The following is a 22,360-nucleotide window of genomic DNA, read 5'->3' as shown; positions in this document are numbered from 1 at the left end:
AAGATCCATTTATATGCTGCCTATAAGAGACTTACTTCAGATCTAAAGATACACAGGGACTAAAAATAATGGAATAAAAAAAGGTATTACATTCTAATGGAAAAGGAAAGAAAGCTGGACACCCACACTTGTATCAGACAAAACAGACTTTAAAACAAAGAACAGGGACACCTGGTTGGCTCAGCCAGGTAAGCATCTGCCTTCAGCTCAGGTCATGATCATGGGATCCTGGGACTGAGCCCCACATCGGGCTCCCTGCTCAGCAAGGAGCCTGCTTCTCCCTCTGCTGCTCTCTCTCTCTCAAATACATAAATAAAAAATCTTAAAAACAAAGACCATAATGAAAGATAAACCGGAGTATTACATAACAAAAAGGGGGGGATACCCAACAACAGGACATAACATTTGTAAATATTTATGAACCCAACACAGGAGCACCTAGATATATAAAGCAAATTAACAGACATAAAAGAAGAAGTGGAGAGCAATACAGTAATAGTGGGGGACTTCAACATCTCACTTACAACTATGAATAGATCATCCAAACAGAAAAATCAACAAGGAAACACTGGCCTTAAAAAACACATTAATTAAACCAAATGGACTTAAAAAATATAGAGAGAACATTCCATACAAAATCAGAATACATATTCTTTTCCAAGGTATGTGGAACATTCCTCAGGATAGAACAGATGTTAAGTCACAAAACAAGTATCAATAAATTTAAGACTGAAATCATACCATTCATCTCTTCTAGCCACAACTGCACCAAACTAGAAATCAATTACAAGAAGAAAACTGGAAAAAACAAAATGTGGAAACCAAGCAACATGTATTAAACAACCAAAGAGTCAATGAAGAAATCATAGAGAAAATTTTAAAATACTGAGATGATGAAAATGGAAACATTCCAAAATCTATGGGATGCAAAAAAGCTGTTCTGAGAGGGAAGCCCATGGCAATACAGGCTTACCTGAAAAAACAAAAGAAACCTCAAATATGCTACACCTAAAGGAACTAGAAAAAGAACAACAACAAAGCCCAAAGCCAGCAGAAGAAAGGAAATAATATAGATCAGAACAGAAATAAATGCACTACAGACTTAAAAAAAAAAAGAAAGAAAGAAAGAAAGAAACAATGAACTGATTGATTCTCTGAAGATAAACAAAATTGACAAACCTTTAGTCAGACTCATCCAGGAAAAAAAGAAAGAGCCCAAATGGAATTAGAAATGAAAGAGAAGTTATAATCAATAGTACCAAAATACAAAGTGTCATAACAGACTATTATTGAACAATTACATGCCAATAAATTGGACAACTTAAAGAAACTAATAAATTCCCAGAAATGTACAATCTTCCAAGACTGAACCATGAAGAAACAGAAAATATGAATACACTGATTATTAGCAATGAAATTCAATCAGTCATCAAAAAACTCCCAACAAAAAAAAAAGTCCAGGACCAGAGAGTGTCACAGTTAAGTTCTACCAAACACTTAAAGAAGAATTAATATCCTTCTCCAACTATTCCATAAAATTGAAGAGGACGGAATGCTTCCATACTCCTTTTTAAAGGCCACTGTTCACCTGAAACCAGACAAGGACACTAACAAAAATAAATTAAAGGCCAATATCCCCAATAAACATAGAATCAAGTCCTCAACAGATGATTTGCAAAAGGAATTCAACAATACATTAAAAAAACATAATCAAGTGGGATTTATTCTACAGATACAAGTTGGTTTAACATCTGCAAATCAAATGTGATATACCACATTAGTGACATGAAGGATAAAAATCGTATGATCTGGGGTGCCTGGGTGGCTCAGTCATTAAGTGTCTGCCTTTGGCTTGGGTCATGATCCTGGGGTCCTGGGATTGAGCCCAGCACATCGGGCTCCCTGCTCCGCAGGGGGCCTGCTTCTCTCCCTCTCCCACTCCCCCTGCTTGTGTTCCTGCTCTCGCTCTCTCTGTCAAATAAATAAATAAAACCTTTTTTAAAAAAAAAATTGTATGATTTATCATCTCAATAGATGCAGAAAAAATATCTAACAAAGTTCAGCATTTATTAATGATAAAAAGTCTCAACAAAATGGGTAATGTACTTCAACATAATAAAAGCCATATATGACAAACCCACTGTAAACATCACACTCAACAGTGAAAAGCTCAAAAGTTTTTTCTCTAGGATCAGGAACAGAACAAGGATGCCTAATTCTTGCTACTGTTCTCGACATTGTACTAGACGTGCTAGCCACAGGTATTAGGCAAGGCGAATAAAAAGCCATCCAAACTGAAAGTAAGAAGCAAAACTGTCATTATGTGTAGATGACAGGAGACTGCATATAGAAAACCCTAAGGACTACACCAAAAAACCTATTAAAACTAATAAATGAATTCAGTAAAGTTGCAGGATACAAAATTTATACACAGAAATCTGTTGTGTTTCTATATACTAATAACTATCTGAAAGAGTCATTAAGAAAATAATTCCATTTATAACTGCATAAAAACAAAACAAAACCTAGGAATAAATTTACTAAGGAATGAAAAGATCTGTACAATGAAAATTATAAGACAATGATGAAAGAAACTGAAGACAACATAAATAAATGGAAAGACATACATACTCAAGGATTAGAAGAATTAGTATTGTTAAAATGTCCATACTATTCAATACGTACACAATAGAGTATTATGCAGCCATCAAAAGAAAGGAACTCTTGCCATCTGCAATGACATGGATGGAACTAGAGGGTATTACACTGAGCGAAATAAGTCAGAGAAAGACAATTATCATATGATCTCTCTGATATGAGGAATTTTAGAGGTAGGGCAGGGAGTTGTGGGGGGTAGGGAAGGGAAAAATGAAGCAAGATGGGATCAGGAGGGAGATGAACCATAAGAGACTCCTAATCTCACAAAACAAACTGAGGGTTGCTTGGGGGTGAGGGTGGGGGTAGGGATAGGGCAGCTGGGTTATGGCCATTGGGGAGGGTATGTGCTATGCTGAGTGCTGTGAAATGTGTAAGCCTGACGATTAACAGACCTGTACCCCTGCGGCAAATAATACATTATATGTTAATAAAAATAATTTTTTTAAATGTCCACACTACTCAAAGCAATCTAGAGATTCAATGCAATCTCTATAAAAACACCAATGGCATTTTTCACAGAACCAGACTACTACTACTAAAATAATACTAAAATTCAGATGCAACCAGAAAAGATACCAAATAGGAAAAGCAATTGTGAGAAAGAACAAAGCTGGACATATCACACTCCCTGATTATAAATTATACACGAGCTATAGAAATCAAAATGGTATGGTACTAGCACAAAAACCAGACAAATAGATCACCGTAGCATAGTAGAAAGCCCAAAAATAAACCCATGCTTATATGGTCAATTAACATACAACAACAGAGGCAAGAATATACAATGGGGAAAGGACAGTCTCTTCAATAAATGGTGCTAGGAAAACTGGACAGCTACATGCATAAGAATGAACCTGGACTACCTTCCTACATCATCCATAAAAATAAATTCAAAATGGATTAAAGATCTAAAATAAGAACTGAACCTATAAAATTCCTAAAAGAAAACAGTAAGCTCTTTGGGATCAGTTTTAGCAGGCTTTTTGGTTGTTTGTTTTTTAATCTGTCTCCTCAGGCAGAGACAGTAAAAGCAAAAAAAATAAAATAAACAAATGAGACAACATTAAATAAGAAAGCTTATGCACAGCAAGGAAAACCAATAAAACTAAACAGCAACCTACTGAATATGAGATGTTAATATATAATGATGTTACCAATAAAGGTTTAACATCCAAAAAATGTTAGATATAAAGATATAAAGTATTCATACAACTCAGTATCAAAAAAACTTAGATTAAAAAATGGGCAGAAGACCTGAAAGACATACAGACAGCCAAGAGACACATGAAAATATGCTCAACATCACTCATCAACAGGGAAATACAAATCACCACCATGAGATATCACCTCACACCTGTCAGAATAGCTATTATCAAAACACAAGAAACAAAAAATGTTGGCAAGCATATGGAGAAAAGGGAACCCCCATGTACTATTGGTCAAAACATGAATTGTGTAGGCACTGTGAAAAACAGTATTCAGGGTCCTTAAAAAATTTAAAATAGGACTGATCCAGCAATACCACTTCTGGGTACTTACCCAAAGAAAACAAAAACACTAATTTGAAAAGATTATGCACTCCTATGTTCATTGTAACATTATTTACAATAGCTAAGATATGGAAGCAACCTAACATCTCAGTGGACACTGACAGATTAATGGATACAAAAGATGTGTGGAGGCTGTCTGTGTGTGTATATATATATATATATACACATACACACACATATACATGAATAATGGATTATTATTCAGCTATATAAAAGAAAGAAGTCTTGTCATTTGTAACAACCTGGATGGATCTAGAGGGTATAATGCTAAGTGAATTAAGCCACTCCAAGAGAAACACACTATGATTTCACTTACATGAAATATATATAACACATATGTGAAATCACATAAATGTGAAATCACATGTATGTATGATTTCACATATATGAAATCTAAAAAGCAAACACACAGAGTTTTTCAGTGTCTTGCTCTTAAATAGGAACAACCAAGAACTGTCCTGCATTTGAAGAAAACTACCATAAGAAAGAAACTAAGAGGGGCACCTGGGTGGCTAAATGGGTTAAAGCCTCTGCCTTCAGCTCAGGTCGTGGTCCCAGGGTCCTGGGATCGAGCCCCGAATCAGGCTTTCTACTCAACAGGGAGCCTGCTTCCCCCTCTCTCTCTGCCTGCCTCTCTGCCTACTTAGGATCTCTGTCTGTCAAATAAATAAATAAAATCTTTAAAAAAAAAAAATTCAATGCTAAGAACAAAATAAAATTGAGTACATTTCTAAGAAAGTGCATCAAAAAAGGAAAAGAGATGGAAAATGGGAGAAAAAAATAAAGCAATTCAAATGAATCTGATGTCCAAAATCTGACTAAGAAGATTTTCAGAAAGAGAAAACAAAGAAAAGGGAAGAAATTAATGAAGAAATATATAAAGGCTAAGCATCTACATGTTCAAAGGTCCACAGTATTTAGCAGAATATAGAAAAAGACCCATACAAACGCTTACTATGAAAATTCAGAACTCCAAGTCTAGAGAAAAGAGCCCAAGAGCTTCCAAAGAAAAATAAAAAGTCATCCAAAAAGACATAGGATGACATCAGGTTTCTCACCAGCAGCACCAAACACTAGGAAACAATGAAGGGATGCCTTTAGTATTCCTAGGGGAAAATATTTTCAACCTAGATGTTTATATTTACTCACACTATCAATCAAATGTGACAGATGGATAAACATTTTCAGAATGCAAGGATTCAGAAAAATCACCACCTATGCACCTTTTGTTATAAGTTATATATGGACTTACTATAGGAAAATGAGAGAATAAACAATGACAAAGGTGGCCACAGCAACCAGGAATTAGTGGAGTACCAAGGATAGCCATGCAAAAAGCCCATGATTGCAACAGGATAATACTGTATTTTGGGAGGGAAAGTATACAGAAAATGGAGAACTCATTAGAATATTTGATTTTTAAAAGTATATTCAGAAAGAAAAGGAGCAGCAGCATATAATAAAGAAACACAGGGGCTCCTGGGTGGCTCAGTGGGTTAAAGCCTCTGCCTTCAGCTCGGTCATGATTCCAGGGTTTTGGGATCGAGCCCCACATCAGGCTCTCTTCTCAGTGGGGAGCCTGCTTCCACCACCCCCCCCGCCTCTCTGTCTGCCTCTGCCTACTTATAATCTCTGTTTGTCACATAAGTGGATGGAATCTTTAAGAGAAAAAAAAAAATACAACGCAAGAAAAAACAAAATCCAGTAGAAGGAAGATGACACCCAAAGATGTCCATATCCTAATCCCTGGAACCTGTGAATATGTTACTTTGCAGACATAGGTGTCATTAACTCAAGGATTTCCAGATGGAGAGATTATCCTACATTATCCAGGTGGGTCCACTATAATCATAGGAATACTTAAAAGAGAGAAACAAAAGGTGATGTGACAAAAGAAGCAGAGAGAAAGAATGGAAGATCTCACACTACTGGTTTTGAAGATAAGAGGATGAAGTCAAGAGAAAGGTACACAGGTGGCATTTGGGAGCTAGGAAATACAAAGTAAACAGATTCTCCCCTGAAGCATCTGGGAGGAATGCTAACTTAACCTTGCTGAAGTTAACCTGGTTATCACCTTCATTTTAGGACTTCTGATGTCCAGAACTATAAGAGAATTAAAGTTTATTATTTAAGCCACTAAGTGTATGCTGATTTGTTACAGCAGCCATAGGAAACCAGTACAAGACACCACATGGAGACAGAGATCACATAAGAACCAAGAAGATAACAAATGCACCCTAGCACTCAACAGAAGCCAGATATATGAGACAACCACCTTGAATATTTCAGCCTACTCCAAGCACCAGCTTAACAAAGCTCCGTAAGTGACCCCAGCTGATACAACGTGGGGCAGAGGAACTGCCAAGTCAATACAAAAAATGTAATAATAATGATGATGATGTTATGATGATAAGAGTCACCAGATTTACCCTCCTACCTCAAACAACTAGCAAAGTGGACAACCTACACAAAGCAATGATTTTCAGACTCTGGACATCGAGGAGCACAAAACAGTAATCCCTGAAACAGGAGAAGCAAATGTGGAGAGCCCTATAAATGTCCCAGTTAACTGTTTGGAGAGTTTCTAAAATATGATGCAGAGTGGAGCAGAGCGTCCAGATGAAGCCTGGCTACAGATTAACGGCATAAAATGGGAGTGATGGGAGACAGCATTCCAGGACTATGTGAATATATTCATTATCTGCCCTCCAATGTCCTCTTCAACTAGAACACAGTTCACAGCCTTAGACACTTTTAAGAAGACTTGTTCTGGTATCTGTACTACCTATACTTATTCCAATATTCTGCTTTCTTGACCAGTTGCTCATTCTATGTCACTGTCTCATATAATGTCCTTTTCTTTATGAGTATCATTGCATAAATCACATCTAGGAGTTTAAAATATATGTGAGAGATTTGGAGAGAAATTAAGATATCTGCAGACAGAATTTACAAAAGACTAGGATCATTATATAAGACCAGCAGTTGGCCTGGGCATGTGCTTCATACAGAATGGTCAGTGCAAATGTGGCAAGTTATACAATAAGAGACAAGAAAGCCTGAAGAGCTGTCACAGAGTACCACCTACAGGACACAAATGGGAAAACAGTCTTACCTTTGCTCTATCAGACCAACCAAAGGACTGCACAGTCACATCTAACCGTTTCATTAGCATCCTCCGGCGACACTCATATTCACAAGACAGCGCATCATTGATTCTTTCCAGTTGTTCCTAAAGAATTCAGAAAAAAAATCATAAACTTTACACTCTTTCTGGCATAGCCCAGAAAGAAAATTGAAAAACTGTACTCAATACGTCCTACTGATTCAAAAGATACTGTACTTGGTGACTACTTTCTGTTCCCATGAGACTTTATGGTAAAATTGTTTACATAATAAAGAGTATCTGATAGAACATTTATGATATCAGAAGATAGTAAACATAAGAATTAAACTCTTACATTGGGAGACTTTACCTCACCTTCAAGCATGTTAAGTAAAATATCTACTTGTTAAGTGGTCGACCAATAAAGAAAGAAAATACCCCAAATTTCTACCTTGTTGACTCTGAGCTACTAACCTTTTCAAATAACAATTATGCTAACATACTGGATGCTATACATACTCTTGGCCAAGCATTATTAAAACTAATTTACAATCTGACTGAAGAAATGTTATGACCTATTACTCTAGGATATCAATTCTCCAAAATAATAAACACATGCTACCTACTGTAAAATTAGGTGTCCAATAATAAAATTAAGCCATGTTCACTACTCTAATAAAGGGAGGGAATTTACCGCTTGTTGCAGATTTAAGTCAATTTTCAGCAGTGGTTTTCCCACATGATTTTTCTGGACTTTTGAGAGTATATCTTTCACCTAAAAGTAAATATAGAAGATAGTGAAAATGTATATCTCCAATTTAAAACAATCTTATTCCTTCTTAAAATGTTGTTTTGAATGCCAAAAAATAAGTGAAATGTTAAAGTGAAGTAACTGAAATTCCCCTTCACATACCAAGAAAGAATATCACAATGCAGATTATCTTTTTCAAAGATGCATTAATTATATTAATTCAAACCACAGCACAGTTCTCTTCCAGAGTAAGAAATAATATACACAGATGAATAGAGAAGCAGTTGCTGAAAGGTTATACTATGAGAATCTGTATGGTCTTATGTGAAATAATTTTCAGAATTTCTTCTTGAAATGGCACATTCTTATGCACACTCTTACACATGGAACAATTCTAAGCATTCTGGTTTCACAGTTCAGCAAGACAACCTAGGAGAGCAATCCCTCCAAATTATAGTGACCACATATACACTTGGTTACTTTTACAAAGAAACACTTTTATTTTAGTGAACGAAACATCAGACATTTGTTTTTACTATAGCAAATCACCCATCCCATAATAATAATTTATCCCTAAGGAAATGACTGAAAAATAAAGCCTAAGTTGGGCTCATGCTCCTATCTTAAGTAACTTTATCTAAAGAAACAATTTCAAAACCAAATGGTCTATCTTCGGTTTCTTAGTTATAAGGTAACTAGGGAAAATAATCAAGAGATTTTTGAGGAATATGAAGCTTATTTAATATTAGGGGCACTCTTCAGAAAATGAGTTAAAAATTTTGAACACAAAATTAGTTCAGAAACATGGTGATAATGGCAAGTGACTGTAAATGGGCATAAGGTTTTTTTGAGGGTGATGGAAATGTCCTAAAATTCTATTCAGATGATGGTTGTGCCTCTAAATACACTAAACATAACTTAAAAATACTAAAATTGACCTACTTTAAATGAGTAAATTTGATATGTAAACTGTATCTTCAGAAAGCTATTTTTTTAAAAATTAGCTTAGAAAGAACTTCTGCAAATGAGGAGCTTCAAAGCTTAAGCTTTCTTAGCCTCACAGCAAATATGCCTGTACAATGGTCCAATTCTTACATATCATTAAGAATTATATTTTTTAAGATTTTATTTATTTATTTATTTATTTATTTGATTGACAAGGGGGAGAGAGAGACAGTGAGAGAGGGAACACAAGCAGGGGGACTGGGAGAGGGAGAAGCAGGCTTCCTGCTGAGCAGGGAACCTGATGTGGGGCTCAATCCCAGGATCCTGGGATCACGACCTAAGCCAAAGGCAGATGCTTAATGACTGAGTCAGCCAGGCACCCCAAGAATTATTTTCTTAAGATAGTCAATTTCTGTAGATTTCCCAAATATTGTATATAACTCCAACTTTAATCATTCCATGTATTACTAAAAGTATGATTTGTAACTCCTCACTCATGTAGGATTCTGAATGCATACTTACAACGTCTTACACATAATCACATTCAGCTCCACTCTCAGGATTTCAACACCAGACAACAGTTTTAGTAAGTTTCAGAATTAAACCCAAATAGAGAGGGAGTTAAGAGCACAGACTCCAGAACCTGCCTGTGTTCAAACCTCAGGTCTACCACTACTGCTCAGAAACACACTTGTCCCATTTATTAAATCTTTCCTCATATGGCTATTGCAGAGAATAATAGTAACTACCTCATTATCTATAATGTGAGAAATAAGTGAGTTATTATATATAAACATTTAGAACAGTAAATGCTGTAGGTCTGTCATTATATTACTATAATTACATTAGATTCACATCTGAGCAGCTTCAAGTTAGAAAATAATAATTTTCTTTCCTGATGGTGACAAAGAGTATTCTGGACACATCACATGTATAATAAGGAAATTTTTGCTTTTGATAGGAACCGAATGGAGAAAAAAGTCTTTTCAAGTAAATATTTGGCCACAATGGCCAAGTAACAACTACCTTAAAATAAACCTGCCAGCATCTGAACACAGGTATTATCACCTACTTCAAGTAGGGAAACAAAAGGTTTGGGGTATTTTTAATACTAACTGAGACCCATAAAAGGGAAAAGCCTCTTTGGGATCAACATGTAGAGGTATGGGAAGATTAGAAAGAGCCTAGAAATTTGTCTCAATCTGAAATTATCCTAGACATTTTAGCCAATTCTGTATCATTCTTAATCCAGATAAAAGAGAAAATAAACATTGAAGAGTAACTTGTTAATTCCAAAACAATGTTTTTGAGTGATTCACAGTGTTATTCTTTGGTCTGCAGTTTTCACAAAAAGAAAAAAATGTTTTTAAAATGGGGTTTTCATCTTAATGATACCAAAACTATCTTACGTTCAATGAAAACAAATCTATTTTTTCAGTTCAAAAATTATCAAAGCAAAGCTATTTTATTGACGGATTTGGTATAACAGTGTGTCTAAAACTGGAGTTTACCTAGTACCTATTCTTGAGAGTGCAAGTGTTCTTTTCCTTTAAAATAAATCCTATATTATTCCTCTAGAGGACTCCTAGAAACTAGGCTGGAATTTGGTGTGCAAGAGTAGCATTCTCTCTAATATGTGGCTCAACAGGGAAGAAGGGCAGGTAGTTTAATAACTGAAAAGAAATTTTCAAAAAGTTTAAGGTATACAGTTTGTGGTTGTTTTTAACTATATCAGGTAACTCATTCACTCATTCTCTATAAAACAAACACTTACTAAACACCTATCCACCAGAAACTGCTTGCTCACTGCGAAAGACAACCATGTTACAATTCTGCATCAGTATTTTTTTAAATGTAGTTTGCCTTTGACTTTGGAGGATTACTCTACTTCTTTCATTATACTACAACACAACTTTATTTAGGAAAGGGATCCTTTAACTTGCAAAGTGAATTCTAGCACAGAAAACTCTGGAAAGGCCTAAGGGCCCTCACTCATTAAGATCTGATTCCTGGGGCACCTGGGTGGCTCAGTGAGTTAAAGCCTCTGCCTTCCGCTCAGGTCATGATCTCGGGGTCCTGGGATCGAGCCCCACATAGGGCTCTCTGCTCAGCAGGGAGCCCGTTTCCTCCTCTCTCCCTCTCTCTGCCTGCCTCTCTGCCTACTTGCGATCTCTGTCAAATACATAAAATCTTTAAAAAAAAAAAAAAATCCTGATTCCTGAATATTAGCTATAGGTAAATTAAATCACATGCATATTAATTCAAAACCCAAGATCTGGTTTACAGGAACATACACTTCTCCAGAAATAGAATGTATCTTAAAGGAAATATTTTCATTTTTAATTCAACATTTACATGTTAGCATTTAATTCCATTTTTGGGAAATGAAAAATAAAACAAATACAGTACCTTTGATTCCACTTGGTTTAGCATAAGCGGAATGTCAGAAGTTGCTGACTTGGGTACACCAAGAGTATCACAGATAGCTTGAACTTCCTGATAAATTTCACTGTTTTTATCTAACTGAGAATTTTTATGTTTCTTGTTCTGCAGTATCTGTAAAGCTTGAAGCTCTGTACTTAAAAATACTGTAATGAAAAAAGGGAAAAACATAATGTTAAAATATACAAGAACCACTTAAAAATCCCATTTCTAGGTATATATACAAAAGAACTGAAATCAACATCTCAAAGAGATTTACACTGCCATGTCCTCTGCAGTACTGTTCACAATTGCCAAGAGAAGGAAAGAACCTAAGTACCCTTCAGTAGATGAATAAAGAAAATGTAGTATAATACACAAAATGGAATATTCAGCCTTAAAAAAAGGAAATCCAGCCACTTGTGAACACATGGATGAACCTGGAGGACAGTACATGAAGTGAAATAAGCCAAACACAGAAGGACAAATATAATGTGATATCACTTTTATCAGGAACCTAACACAGTCCAACTCATAAAGCAGAGAATAGAATGGTGGTTGCCAGGGGCTGGGGCAGGAAGGAAACTGGAAGTTATCAAACAAATTTTTACGAAACAGGTGATCTGTTTTAATAAGGTTTTTTTTTTTTTTTTAAGATTTTATTTATTTATTTGACAGAAAGAAATCACAAGTAGATGGAGAGGCAGGCAGAGAGAGAGAGAGAGGGAAGCAGGCTCCCTGCTGAGCAGAGAGCCTGATGCGGGACTCGATCCCAGGACCCCGAGATCATGACCTGAGCCGAAGGCAGCGGCTTAACCCACTGAGCCACCCAGGCGCCCTGTTTTAATAAGGTTTTAAACTCAGAGGGACCATGGCACAGTAGTCATAAGCAAAGTCTGATACATTTTGGTCAGTGATCTCAGGGACTTGAGGTCAAGCCCCGAGTAAGACTCCCTGCTTAGCAGGGAGTCTGCTTCTCCCCCTCCTCCTCTCCCTTTGCCCCTCTTTCTGCATTCCCTTTCTCTCTCTCTGAAAATAAATTAAATCTTTAAAAAATATTTGCTAAGGGGTAGATCATTACATTAAGTGTTCTTATCACAAAAACAAATATAAAGAGGGCAGGAGGAAACTTTTTAAAAAAGAGATCATGCCTACTGCAGAATTGAAAGTCAAGTAGGAGAGACCCACCAGTAAATCAATAATGTAAGAATGTAGAATGGGTAAAACTAAAAATATGCTCTCTCATATGCACAGAGTGCTCAACTCAGGGGAGAATGCACAGCTTTAACTGATCTATAAGCTGACAGAGCAATCTGAATAACGACTGGCCTTCAGCATAGACCACCCCAGGCTGTTCATAAGTTCCTTTACCATCATTTCATTTACTCCTTTCAATAGCCATATAGAAGAAAATTACTCAATACTCTTATACATGTTACAGTTTTGTTTTGAATTAACTTTCACTGTAGTAGTCAAAATACCGGATTGGTTTTTGTTTAAAATTATATACACACTACAAACACACTCCACAACCCCAGCTGAGAACTATCTGAGAAAACTAAAGTACAGACATACCTGATTTAATTGCATTTCACTTCACTACACTTCACAGACAATTCCATTTTTTACAGATTGGAAGGTCTGTGGCAAGCCTGTGTCGAGCAAGTCTATCAGTGCCATTTTCCCAACATTTGCTCACATCCTGTCTGCGTGTCACATTTTGGTAATTCTTGAAGGGGATAAAAGAGCTATTCCAGGGAACACACAAATAAGAAAGTGAAACAGCCTTACTGCAGATATGGAGAAAGTCTGAGTGGTCTGAGTAAAAGACCAGACCAGCCACATCATTCCTTAAACCAATCTAATCCAGGGCAAGGCTCTACCTCTCTTCAATTCTATGAAAGCTGACAAAGGTGAGGAATCTGCAGAAGGAAAATTTGAAGCTAGCAGAGGTTGGTTCATGAGGTTTAAGAAGCTGTCTCCACAGCATGAAAGTACAAGGTGAAGCAACAAGTGTGATACAGAAGTTGTAGCAAGTTATCCAGAAGAGCCAGCTAAGTAATGAAGGTGGCTATACTGAACAACAGATTTCCAGTGCAGATTAAACAGCCTAATTACTATTGGAAGATGAGGCCATCCAAGACTTCTTACAGAGACAAACCAATGCCTAGCTTCCAAGCTTTAAAGGGCAGGCTGACCTCTTGTTAGGGGCTAATGCAGGTGGGGACTTCAAGTTGAAGCTAATGTTCATTCACCACTGTAAAAATCCTGGGGCCCTTAAAAATTCTGCTACACTACATCTACTCTGCATGTGCTCTGTAAATGGAACAACAAAGTGTGGGTGACAGCATGATTTATTGACTATTTTAAACCCACTGCTGAGACCCACTACTCAGAAAAAAAGATTCCTTTCAAAACAGAACTGCTCATTGACAACGCACCCAAGGGCTCTCACGGAACTCTACAATGAGATTAATGTTGCTTTCGTGCCTGCCAACACAATAGCCATTCTGCAGCCCATGGATCAAGGAGTAATTTTTATTTTCAAGTCTTATTATCTGAGAAATATAATCCCTAAGACTATCACTGCCATAGATCATGAATCCTCTGGTGGATCTGGGCAAAGTCAAGTGAAATCCCTCTGAAGAGAATTCACCATTCTAGATGCCATTAAGAACATCCATGATTCATGGGTAGAGATCAAAATACTAACAGAATTTGGAAGAAGCTGACTCCAACCCTTGTGGATGCCTTCGAGGGGTCTAAGACTTCAGTAGAGGAAGTAACTGCAGATATGGTGGGAATAGCAAGAGAACTAGAAGTAGAGCTGAAGATGTGACCAAATTGCTACAGTCTCATGCCAAACTCAACAGATGAGGAGTTGCTTTTTATGGATAAGAAAATGGTTTGAGATGGAACCTACTCATTGTGAAATATTGTGAAGACTGTTGAAATGACAACAAAGGATTTATAATATTCCATCAACTTAGTTGATAAAGCAGCAATAGGGTTTGGGGGGATAAACTGCAGTTTTGAAAGAAGTGCTCCTGTAGGTGAAATGCTATCAAACAGCATCACATGCTACAGAGAAATTGTTTATAAGAGTTGAATGATGTGGCAAACTTCACTGCTGTCTTATTTTAAACAACTGCCACAGCCAACTAACCTATAGCAACCACCACCCTGAACAGCCAGCAGCCATTAGGACAGAGGCAGGGCCCTCTACCAGCAAAAGATTACAACCTACTAAAAACTCCATGACCAGGGCACCTGGGTGGCTCAGTGGGTTGGGGCTCTGCCTTTGGCTCAGGTCATGATCTCAGGGTCCTGGGATCGAGCCCCGCATCAGGCTCTCTGTTCAGCAGAGAGCCTGTCTTCCCCCCTCTCTCTGCCTGCCTGTGACCTCTTCGTCAAATAAATAAATAAAATCTTAAAAAATAATAAAAAATAAGTTAAAAATGAAAGCTCAATGACACCTAGTATTTTTTAGCAATAAGGCATTTTTAATTAAGCTGTGTACATTTTTTAGACATAATGCTATTATTACACACTTAATAAACTATAGTATATTGAAAATAGGACTTTTTTATGCACTAGAAAACCAAAAAATTCATTTGACTTGCTTCACTGTGATACTCACTTTATTGTAGTAGTCTGGAAATCAACTCACGGTATTCTCTGAGATACGCCTGTGGAGGTGCCAGGGTCCCACCCTCAAAGATTCTGAACCAGCAGATCTGAAGCAGGAATTGAGCTACTATATGCTAATGAGACCTAAGGTAATTCTCATGTGCAGGCAGGATTGAGAGTCACTGACTTAAAGACTTTTCCACAAAGTTTACACGTGACAGTCAAAAGACCCCACAAAAAGTTAAGACCAGTATGTATCAAGCCGTGTTTATGAGGATTATGCCAAAGTCCTTCTGATTTCAAAACTTCATTTAAACAGATCACCAGTTCTTCAAAAATCTGTATTTTGGACAGAACCTAAGCCAGTCTGCCTTTGTTCTGGGAAACGTGTTCCACGTAATTCTACAAACAAAAAAGAGTTCAGTCTAATATTTAAAGTGCTAATCCATTCAGACGGCAAACAATATAATAAAAAGTCTTCTTCCCGCCCCAGACCTTCCGATTTCCCCTCCCTAGAGGCAATCAATATTAATTTCCTGGGTATCTTTTTAGGCATATGTGTATGTATATGGAGAATGCACATCTACCATCTACACACTTTTCTTTTATACAAATAAGAGCATACTGCACATTTCTGTATTTTTTTTTAATTTACCAATACAGAAATCAGTCCATATCAGTACATTTGATATATTTTCATTCTAATGGCTATATAATGGTATCACTGGAAGGATATACCGTTTCTTTTTTTTTTCTTTTCTTTCTTTCTTTTTTTTTTAATTTGACACACAGAGAGAGAGAGAGATCACAAGTAGGCAGAGAGGCAGGCGGGGGGGCGGGGGGGGGAGAGCAGGCTCTCCACCAAGCAGAGAGCCCAACTCGGGACTCGATCCCAAGACCCCAAGATCACAACCTGAGCTGAAGGCAGAGGCCCAACCCACTGAGCCACCCAGTCACCCAGGATATGCCATTTCTATTTAACTACATGAAAAATGCCATAATAAACATCATTTTTATATATCTTTGTACACTTAGGGAAATAGGAATGTATTCCTAGTCACGGAATTTCCAAGTCAAAAGGTAGGTGAAAAAAAAAAGGTAGGTGAATTTTAAAGTGATACTGAGAATTTGTCCTTCTAAAAGGTTATACAGTTATTCTCCCACATTTTCATGCCTATCATATATGAGAATGCTTATTCCCGCCTAATACGATGACTTTTTTTTTGGTATTTACTCACCTATTAAGTGAAAAATGGTATCCTGCCATTTTACTTTTGTAACTCCTTAACTCTGAGAAATACTGTTTCATCTTTTCATGTTCAGAAGCAATTTTTTTTTGAAGATTTTATTTATGTACTTGACAGAGAGAGAAATCAGAAGTAGGCAGAGCAGCAAGCCGGGTGGGGGGAGCAGGCTCCCTGCTGAGCAGAGAGCCCCATGAGGGGCTCAATCTCAGGACCCTGAGATCATGACCCAAGCCAAAGGCAGACGCTTAACCCACTGAGCCACCCAGGCGCCCCTCAGAAGCAATTTTTAAAAAACTTTTTTCTGTAGAGTGCCAGTTCATGTCTTTTGTAATTTACATATTTTTCCACTGAGTTTTTATCTTTTTCTTCTTGATTTATAAAAGCTCTTCACATAGTAAGGACCTTTTTATCTTTTACATGTTGCAAACACACCAAAGAAAAATATGAAGAGGCTTATTAGTCAATATGTTCTAAAGACAGTCGAACTCAAGATGGAAGAGATGGTGGTAAGACTGTGAACTGGTAGATCTCTGAGGCAAAATATGACAATATATCTAAGTAAAAGTAACAACAAATATGAATGAGCAAATTAAAAAATACGAACAAATTAAAAACAGAAAAGAATCTAAATACCATTATGTAAAAATGTTATGCCCATAGCATAGAATGTTATGTAGCCAATTTATTTTTTCCAAAAAAAATTTTAAGTGATGAAAAAATGCTCATAACACATTAAATGAAAAGAAGAAAGAGAAGGAACTGTATCTATGATAGACTCCAATCTTATTTAAATGTATGTGTGTAAAGGAAAAGAGCTGGAAAAGAAAATATACCAAGAAGTTATTAATGATTCTCTCTGGGGAGTGAGATTATCAATGACTTTTTTTCCTTACAATTCTTTCTACTTTGTAAGATTTCTAGGATGATTATATAATTTTTAACATAAAAAATTTCCATTCTATTTTCAAGCACATAGCAGCATCAAATACATTCACACTGTTGTGCAACCATCACCACCATCCAACTCCAGAACATTTTTATCTTCCAACAAATACTATACCCATTTAACACTAATTCCCTGTTTTGCCCCACCTTGCAGGCATGCATTTTCATAATCAGAAAAAGCTATACCAATTTCTCTTCCATCTCCTCTTCACTTTTACTTGTACCATAAATCTGTATTGCTATTATTGCTCAGATTTTTAGCAGATAATGCAAAAAGGGAAACACAATTGAGTACACAGTTCTCATTGACTGAAAGAGCATAAAAGTTCCTCTAGGCCATTGTTTCTTAGCTTCCTTTCTGTCCCAATATATCTAAGGGTTACTGTACAACCTACAATTATTAACAATGGTTCATTAAATCAGTGACTCATACTAAATGGAAGATGGGGAAACAGTGCAAGAGATGGGGCAGAGGGCACATAATTTTTATCCCCCCAACACACACAAGGTAATTGAAATGTCGACACTACTATCAGTACCACTCAACATTTATGATTTCTGCACCAATGAAACAAACATTACTAACACTAGAGCCTATTAGGAATATACCACATGGATCACTTTATAAATGGTGAAACCCAAAATAATAGAAATCTTCAGTAATAGGGATGCTAGAAAAATTCTTTCAAATGGCCACTGTGTAACTTTCAAAACAACATGAAATTCAACTTAATTAAAAAAAAAAAATTTTTAAGGACCCCAATAGAAATAGACATATTATTTATGGAAACTATCTGCATGTAGGGTAATCAATACTCCAAACTCACCCCTGAAAAAATTACACCACACTCACTAGAATTCATATGTCCAGAGAACACAATTTTTTAAAAAACAGATACAACCCTCGTGCCTAGAGCAGTTTCTAGTACAGTAATTGGTGATCAATAAGTATTTTTGAACTGTCATTCAATATCTATCACTACAAACAACATGAAATAATCTACTTAGCTGCCTAGTTTCAGAGAGTTTTAAGAATAAATAGGATTCTAAATGACCAACTTTAATCATTTAGTCATGCATGCTCAGAGATGAATTACATGAAAGAAAAATAACTAAAATAATGTATAAATCACAAACAGGGCATTCTATATTGGCCAAATCAATCGTAAGTAGTTGAAATCTTTGCACTTTAGAATTTATACCACATTTATATAAGTATCTCTAAGTCAGCTTCAGATTAAAACCTTTCTAACAAAATTTCTAAAGCTTCACTAATGAAATTTCATAAATACTGAAAATAACAAAAACCACAAAAAACAAATGAATTTAAATGTTCAAAGAAAGGTAACTTACATAAAAGCTTCAAACAGTCATCCTTCTTTTTTAAACGGTCCTTAATATCTCCTGATATGAGTACAGAATATGGGCAAGCCATTTCTTTTAAAAACCCACTTATCTCAAGCTGGAAGCTTTCTATATCATCTCTCCCTTTAAAGAAGAAAAATCATAAAACACTTAATAAATATTTACAATCTAATCTGACACTGTAAAATCTACCTCCAAATGATTTCAATTTTACATTCAATTATAAATTTTCAACTTTAAATTAAATCCTTACACATGTGACCCCAATGCTCAGGTCATCAAACAACTTCAACAGAAAGTAACACTTAAATTTAAGAACTTAAGTATCTAATCATGAGATATATACTTTTGTACTTCAATCCCTGATGAGTATTTTCCAACAAACTTTCCACAAAAGCAGATAAACTGGGAATATTTTATGTCAGTAACTGAAATATTAAAAACATTACTATGGCTAAAATTATTAATTGGCTTCAGAGCAAATGATCTATTTCTACTGTATTTCTACAGACTCAGATAACAAATGCAATCATCTAATTAAGCCTCATTGCTTATCTTTCTTTCACAATCTAATTATGTAGAAATGTGTGCCACGTTTTAAATTCAGCTAATTTTACTTTGCTACTTTGAATTCTATTGGATGTGGCAAGAAAAGAAAATTTTAAAGTAAAGATAGCTTCAGAAGGGAAGACTATTTTGTACCCCATCAAATGCTCAATCATAAAAAATTTTTCATTTTAGTTCTCTCATTGAAATTCTACAAATTGAAGACCCACAAGGACTCCATTTACCAAGACAGTAAATGAATTAAACTTTTTTGAGGTAGCACAGTTTTTTTATGGTATTCTTATGTAAATTCATGTCCTGAGTTACAGGCTTGCTAATGCAACTCAAATTACTTTAATGAAACAAAAACAAAACCTTAATTTAAAATAAGCAGTATTCAAAAAGTAAACTGTGTAAATAATCAAATTCAGACTCTACTTTTTCTAAAGAATACTAAGGTTAAGACTGTAAACAGTTATTGTTTATAATCTTATATAAATTTAAGAGCCAACTTTGAATTAATATATAATTTAATCTAAGTATATTTAATATTATATACTGTAGTCCTTCATAATATTAATGCTTTTTCTTTGTAGAGGAACCACAGGCAAAACTATAAATCATAAGCTATCATTTCACTCTACTATTATACAAAAGTAAATAAAACACAATGACAATACCAGCTGAAGTGATACTTTCTTCCAAGTTGCACAATGATTTTATTTGAGCGCCTAACCAAACACAGAGCTCTGAAAATTCAGGTGAAGACAGTCCACCCTCTGCTGCCTTGGTAAGGGCTTGCTCTTCTAACAGTGGTCCCTTATACCTAGAAAGGAAGACATAAAAGGTTTAAAAAACAAAAAAACTTGATAGTAATCTATACCAAGGCCTGCTCCCTATTTTTGTAAATAAAGTTTTAGCAGAACATCGCCAATAAAGATATCCATTCACAGACTGTCTCTGGCTGCTTTCACAATGCAACTCCAGAGTTGTTAATATGGTCAGCAAAGCCTGTGATTTTTATTATTGGGTCTGTTATAGACATAGTTTGCCATTTTCTGCCCTATTTAACTGACATTTGGCTTTTTTCCCTTTATTTTATCATTCCTTAGTAAAATTATCAACCAATTTTAACATAAATATTACAACTAACACAAAGTCAAATAGAACAGAATCTAATAACCATATACTACTAACAAAAACTAGAAAAAAGAAAATTTAGTGAAAAAAGAATACATGCAAATTTTAAATTAAAAAATTAAAGCTGAGGGGCACCTGAGTGGCTCAGTCAGTTAAGCATCTGCCTTAGGCTCAGGTCATGATCCCAGAGTCCTGGGATCAAGTACAGCATCAGGTTCCTCATTCAGCAGGGAGCCTGCTTCTCCCTCTGCCTGCTGCTCCCCCTGCTTGTGTGTGCTCTCTCTCTGACAAATAAAATCTTACAAAAAAAAAAAAAAATTCCTTTCCATGTGATGAAACTACCTACTAAATATACTGATAAACATTTCTTTCATTTTGCTTTCAACTCAGCAATTTGTTGTCTCTCTGTTTTGACTTCATTTTGTTTAATTTAGCTTTATAATTATGTAAAACATTTACATTGTTACAAAGTATAATTTACAAAACAAGGTACATTCAAATTAAGCTTTCAATCTTTTTTTTTCTTTAATTTTTTAATGTTTTTTATAAGTAGCTTACAATCATAATGTTGTTCCCTCTACTCTGTTCTCCCCCACCCCCATAGGTAACTATATTTATTAGTTTGGGGTTGTCATTCTGTTTTTAAATATAAACATATACATACTTCTTTTTTTAGGTAAAGGTAGTCTACTATACACTCTTCTATTCCTTGCTTTAAACAATACACACACATACATTTACATATACAGCCAATCCCTGAACAACAGAGGGGTGAGGGGTATCAATCCCCATGTAGTTGCCAATCTGCATATAACTTTTGACACCTGAAACACTTACCTACTACTACCCTACAGCTGACTGGAACTGTACTGATTACATAAACAGCCAATTAACACATACTTTGTATACGTGCTATATACTTCTTTCGTATAACAGCCAATTAACACATACTTTGTATACATACTATATACTTTCTTTGTACGGTAAAGAAAACCATCCATAGTTTCACAGTGTACATCGCTTACTGAAAAAGGTCCACATACAAATGGACCACATGGTTCAAATTCATATTGTCAACTATACTAGAGAACAGCAGAGACACAACTCAATTACTTTTTTAAAATTTTTATTTATTTTATTTTTTATTTATTGGACAGAGAGAGAGAGAGAGAGAGATCACAAGCAGGCAGAGCAGCAGGCAGAGAGAAAGGGGGAGGCAGACTCCCTGCTAAGCAGAGAGTCAGATGCAGATGTAGGGCTAGATCCCAGGACCCTGAGATCATGACCTGAGCTGAAGGCAGAGGCTTAACCCACTGAGCCACCCGGGTGCCTCACTACTCAATTATTTTATAGGTGTACAGTACTCCAATGTCTGGAGTATTTGGGTTATTTGCAGTGTTTTGCTCTTCCAAAAAAACTGGCAACTTTTTGGCAGGTTATACCTGGGATAGATTTCTAGAGGTAAGACTGATGGGTCAAAAGGTAAATGAATATGTAGCTTTGCTAGATATTATTAAATACTCCTCTACGGTGATTGTACCATCAGGTGTAAGAGTACCCATTCCTCCGTAACTCACCAAAGTTGCCAAACATTTAGATTTTTGACCATCTGGTATCTCAGTAGAGTTTTAATTTACATTTCTCTTAAGAGCAAGGCCGTACATCTTTTCATATATTTAAAGACCATTTGCATTTCTTTTTCTCTGAATTCTCTGGTCATAGCTCATGAAGGGTGAGTATTTTCAAATCCTCATTTGGCAGGTAAGAAATTAAGGCTTAATGAGGTTAAGATACCTGCCTTAAGTAGCAGGCTAGGCACAGTAACAGGCATGCACAAATAGAGATACAGCCATAGATACTGATAATTATATTTATTTGTAATTCACTTGGTCTTCAGAGCAATGCTGTGAAGTCGGCATGATCTTAATGCTTTAGGATCAGAAGATAATAGCTAGGTGATGACACTAGGATTTAAATTTAGAGTTGAACCCAAACACTCCATATGAACTCAAACTTCTGTCTATGCTAATAAGGAAAGTTAATGAAATAACTTGGC

The 22,360-nt window shown here is 35.9% G+C and overlaps 1 protein-coding gene across 1 annotated transcript in view; it reads right to left on the bottom strand.

Annotated features, from left to right (window-relative positions):
* The window catches only part of FAM98B (family with sequence similarity 98 member B), a 35,816-nt gene that overhangs the window by 8,597 nt on the left and 4,859 nt on the right, over positions 1 to 22,360 (bottom strand). Inside the window, exons 2-6 of the mRNA XM_045067963.1 lie at positions 19,845 to 19,990; positions 18,607 to 18,741; positions 11,420 to 11,598; positions 8,009 to 8,089; positions 7,324 to 7,440 (exon numbers count right to left, since the gene is read on the bottom strand). Coding sequence (XP_044923898.1) covers positions 7,324 to 7,440; positions 8,009 to 8,089; positions 11,420 to 11,598; positions 18,607 to 18,741; positions 19,845 to 19,990 — 658 coding nt within the window. The remainder of the gene's footprint in view (positions 1 to 7,323; positions 7,441 to 8,008; positions 8,090 to 11,419; positions 11,599 to 18,606; positions 18,742 to 19,844; positions 19,991 to 22,360) is intronic.

The sequence above is a fragment of the Mustela putorius genome, unplaced genomic scaffold (genome assembly GCF_011764305.1).
Source record: "Mustela putorius furo isolate JIRA1106 unplaced genomic scaffold, ASM1176430v1.1 tig00003898_pilon_pilon_pilon, whole genome shotgun sequence".
Classification (NCBI taxonomy): domain Eukaryota; kingdom Metazoa; phylum Chordata; class Mammalia; order Carnivora; family Mustelidae; genus Mustela; species Mustela putorius.
Note: the sequence above shows the minus strand (reverse complement) of the source record. Positions and strands in the feature narration are given on the sequence as shown.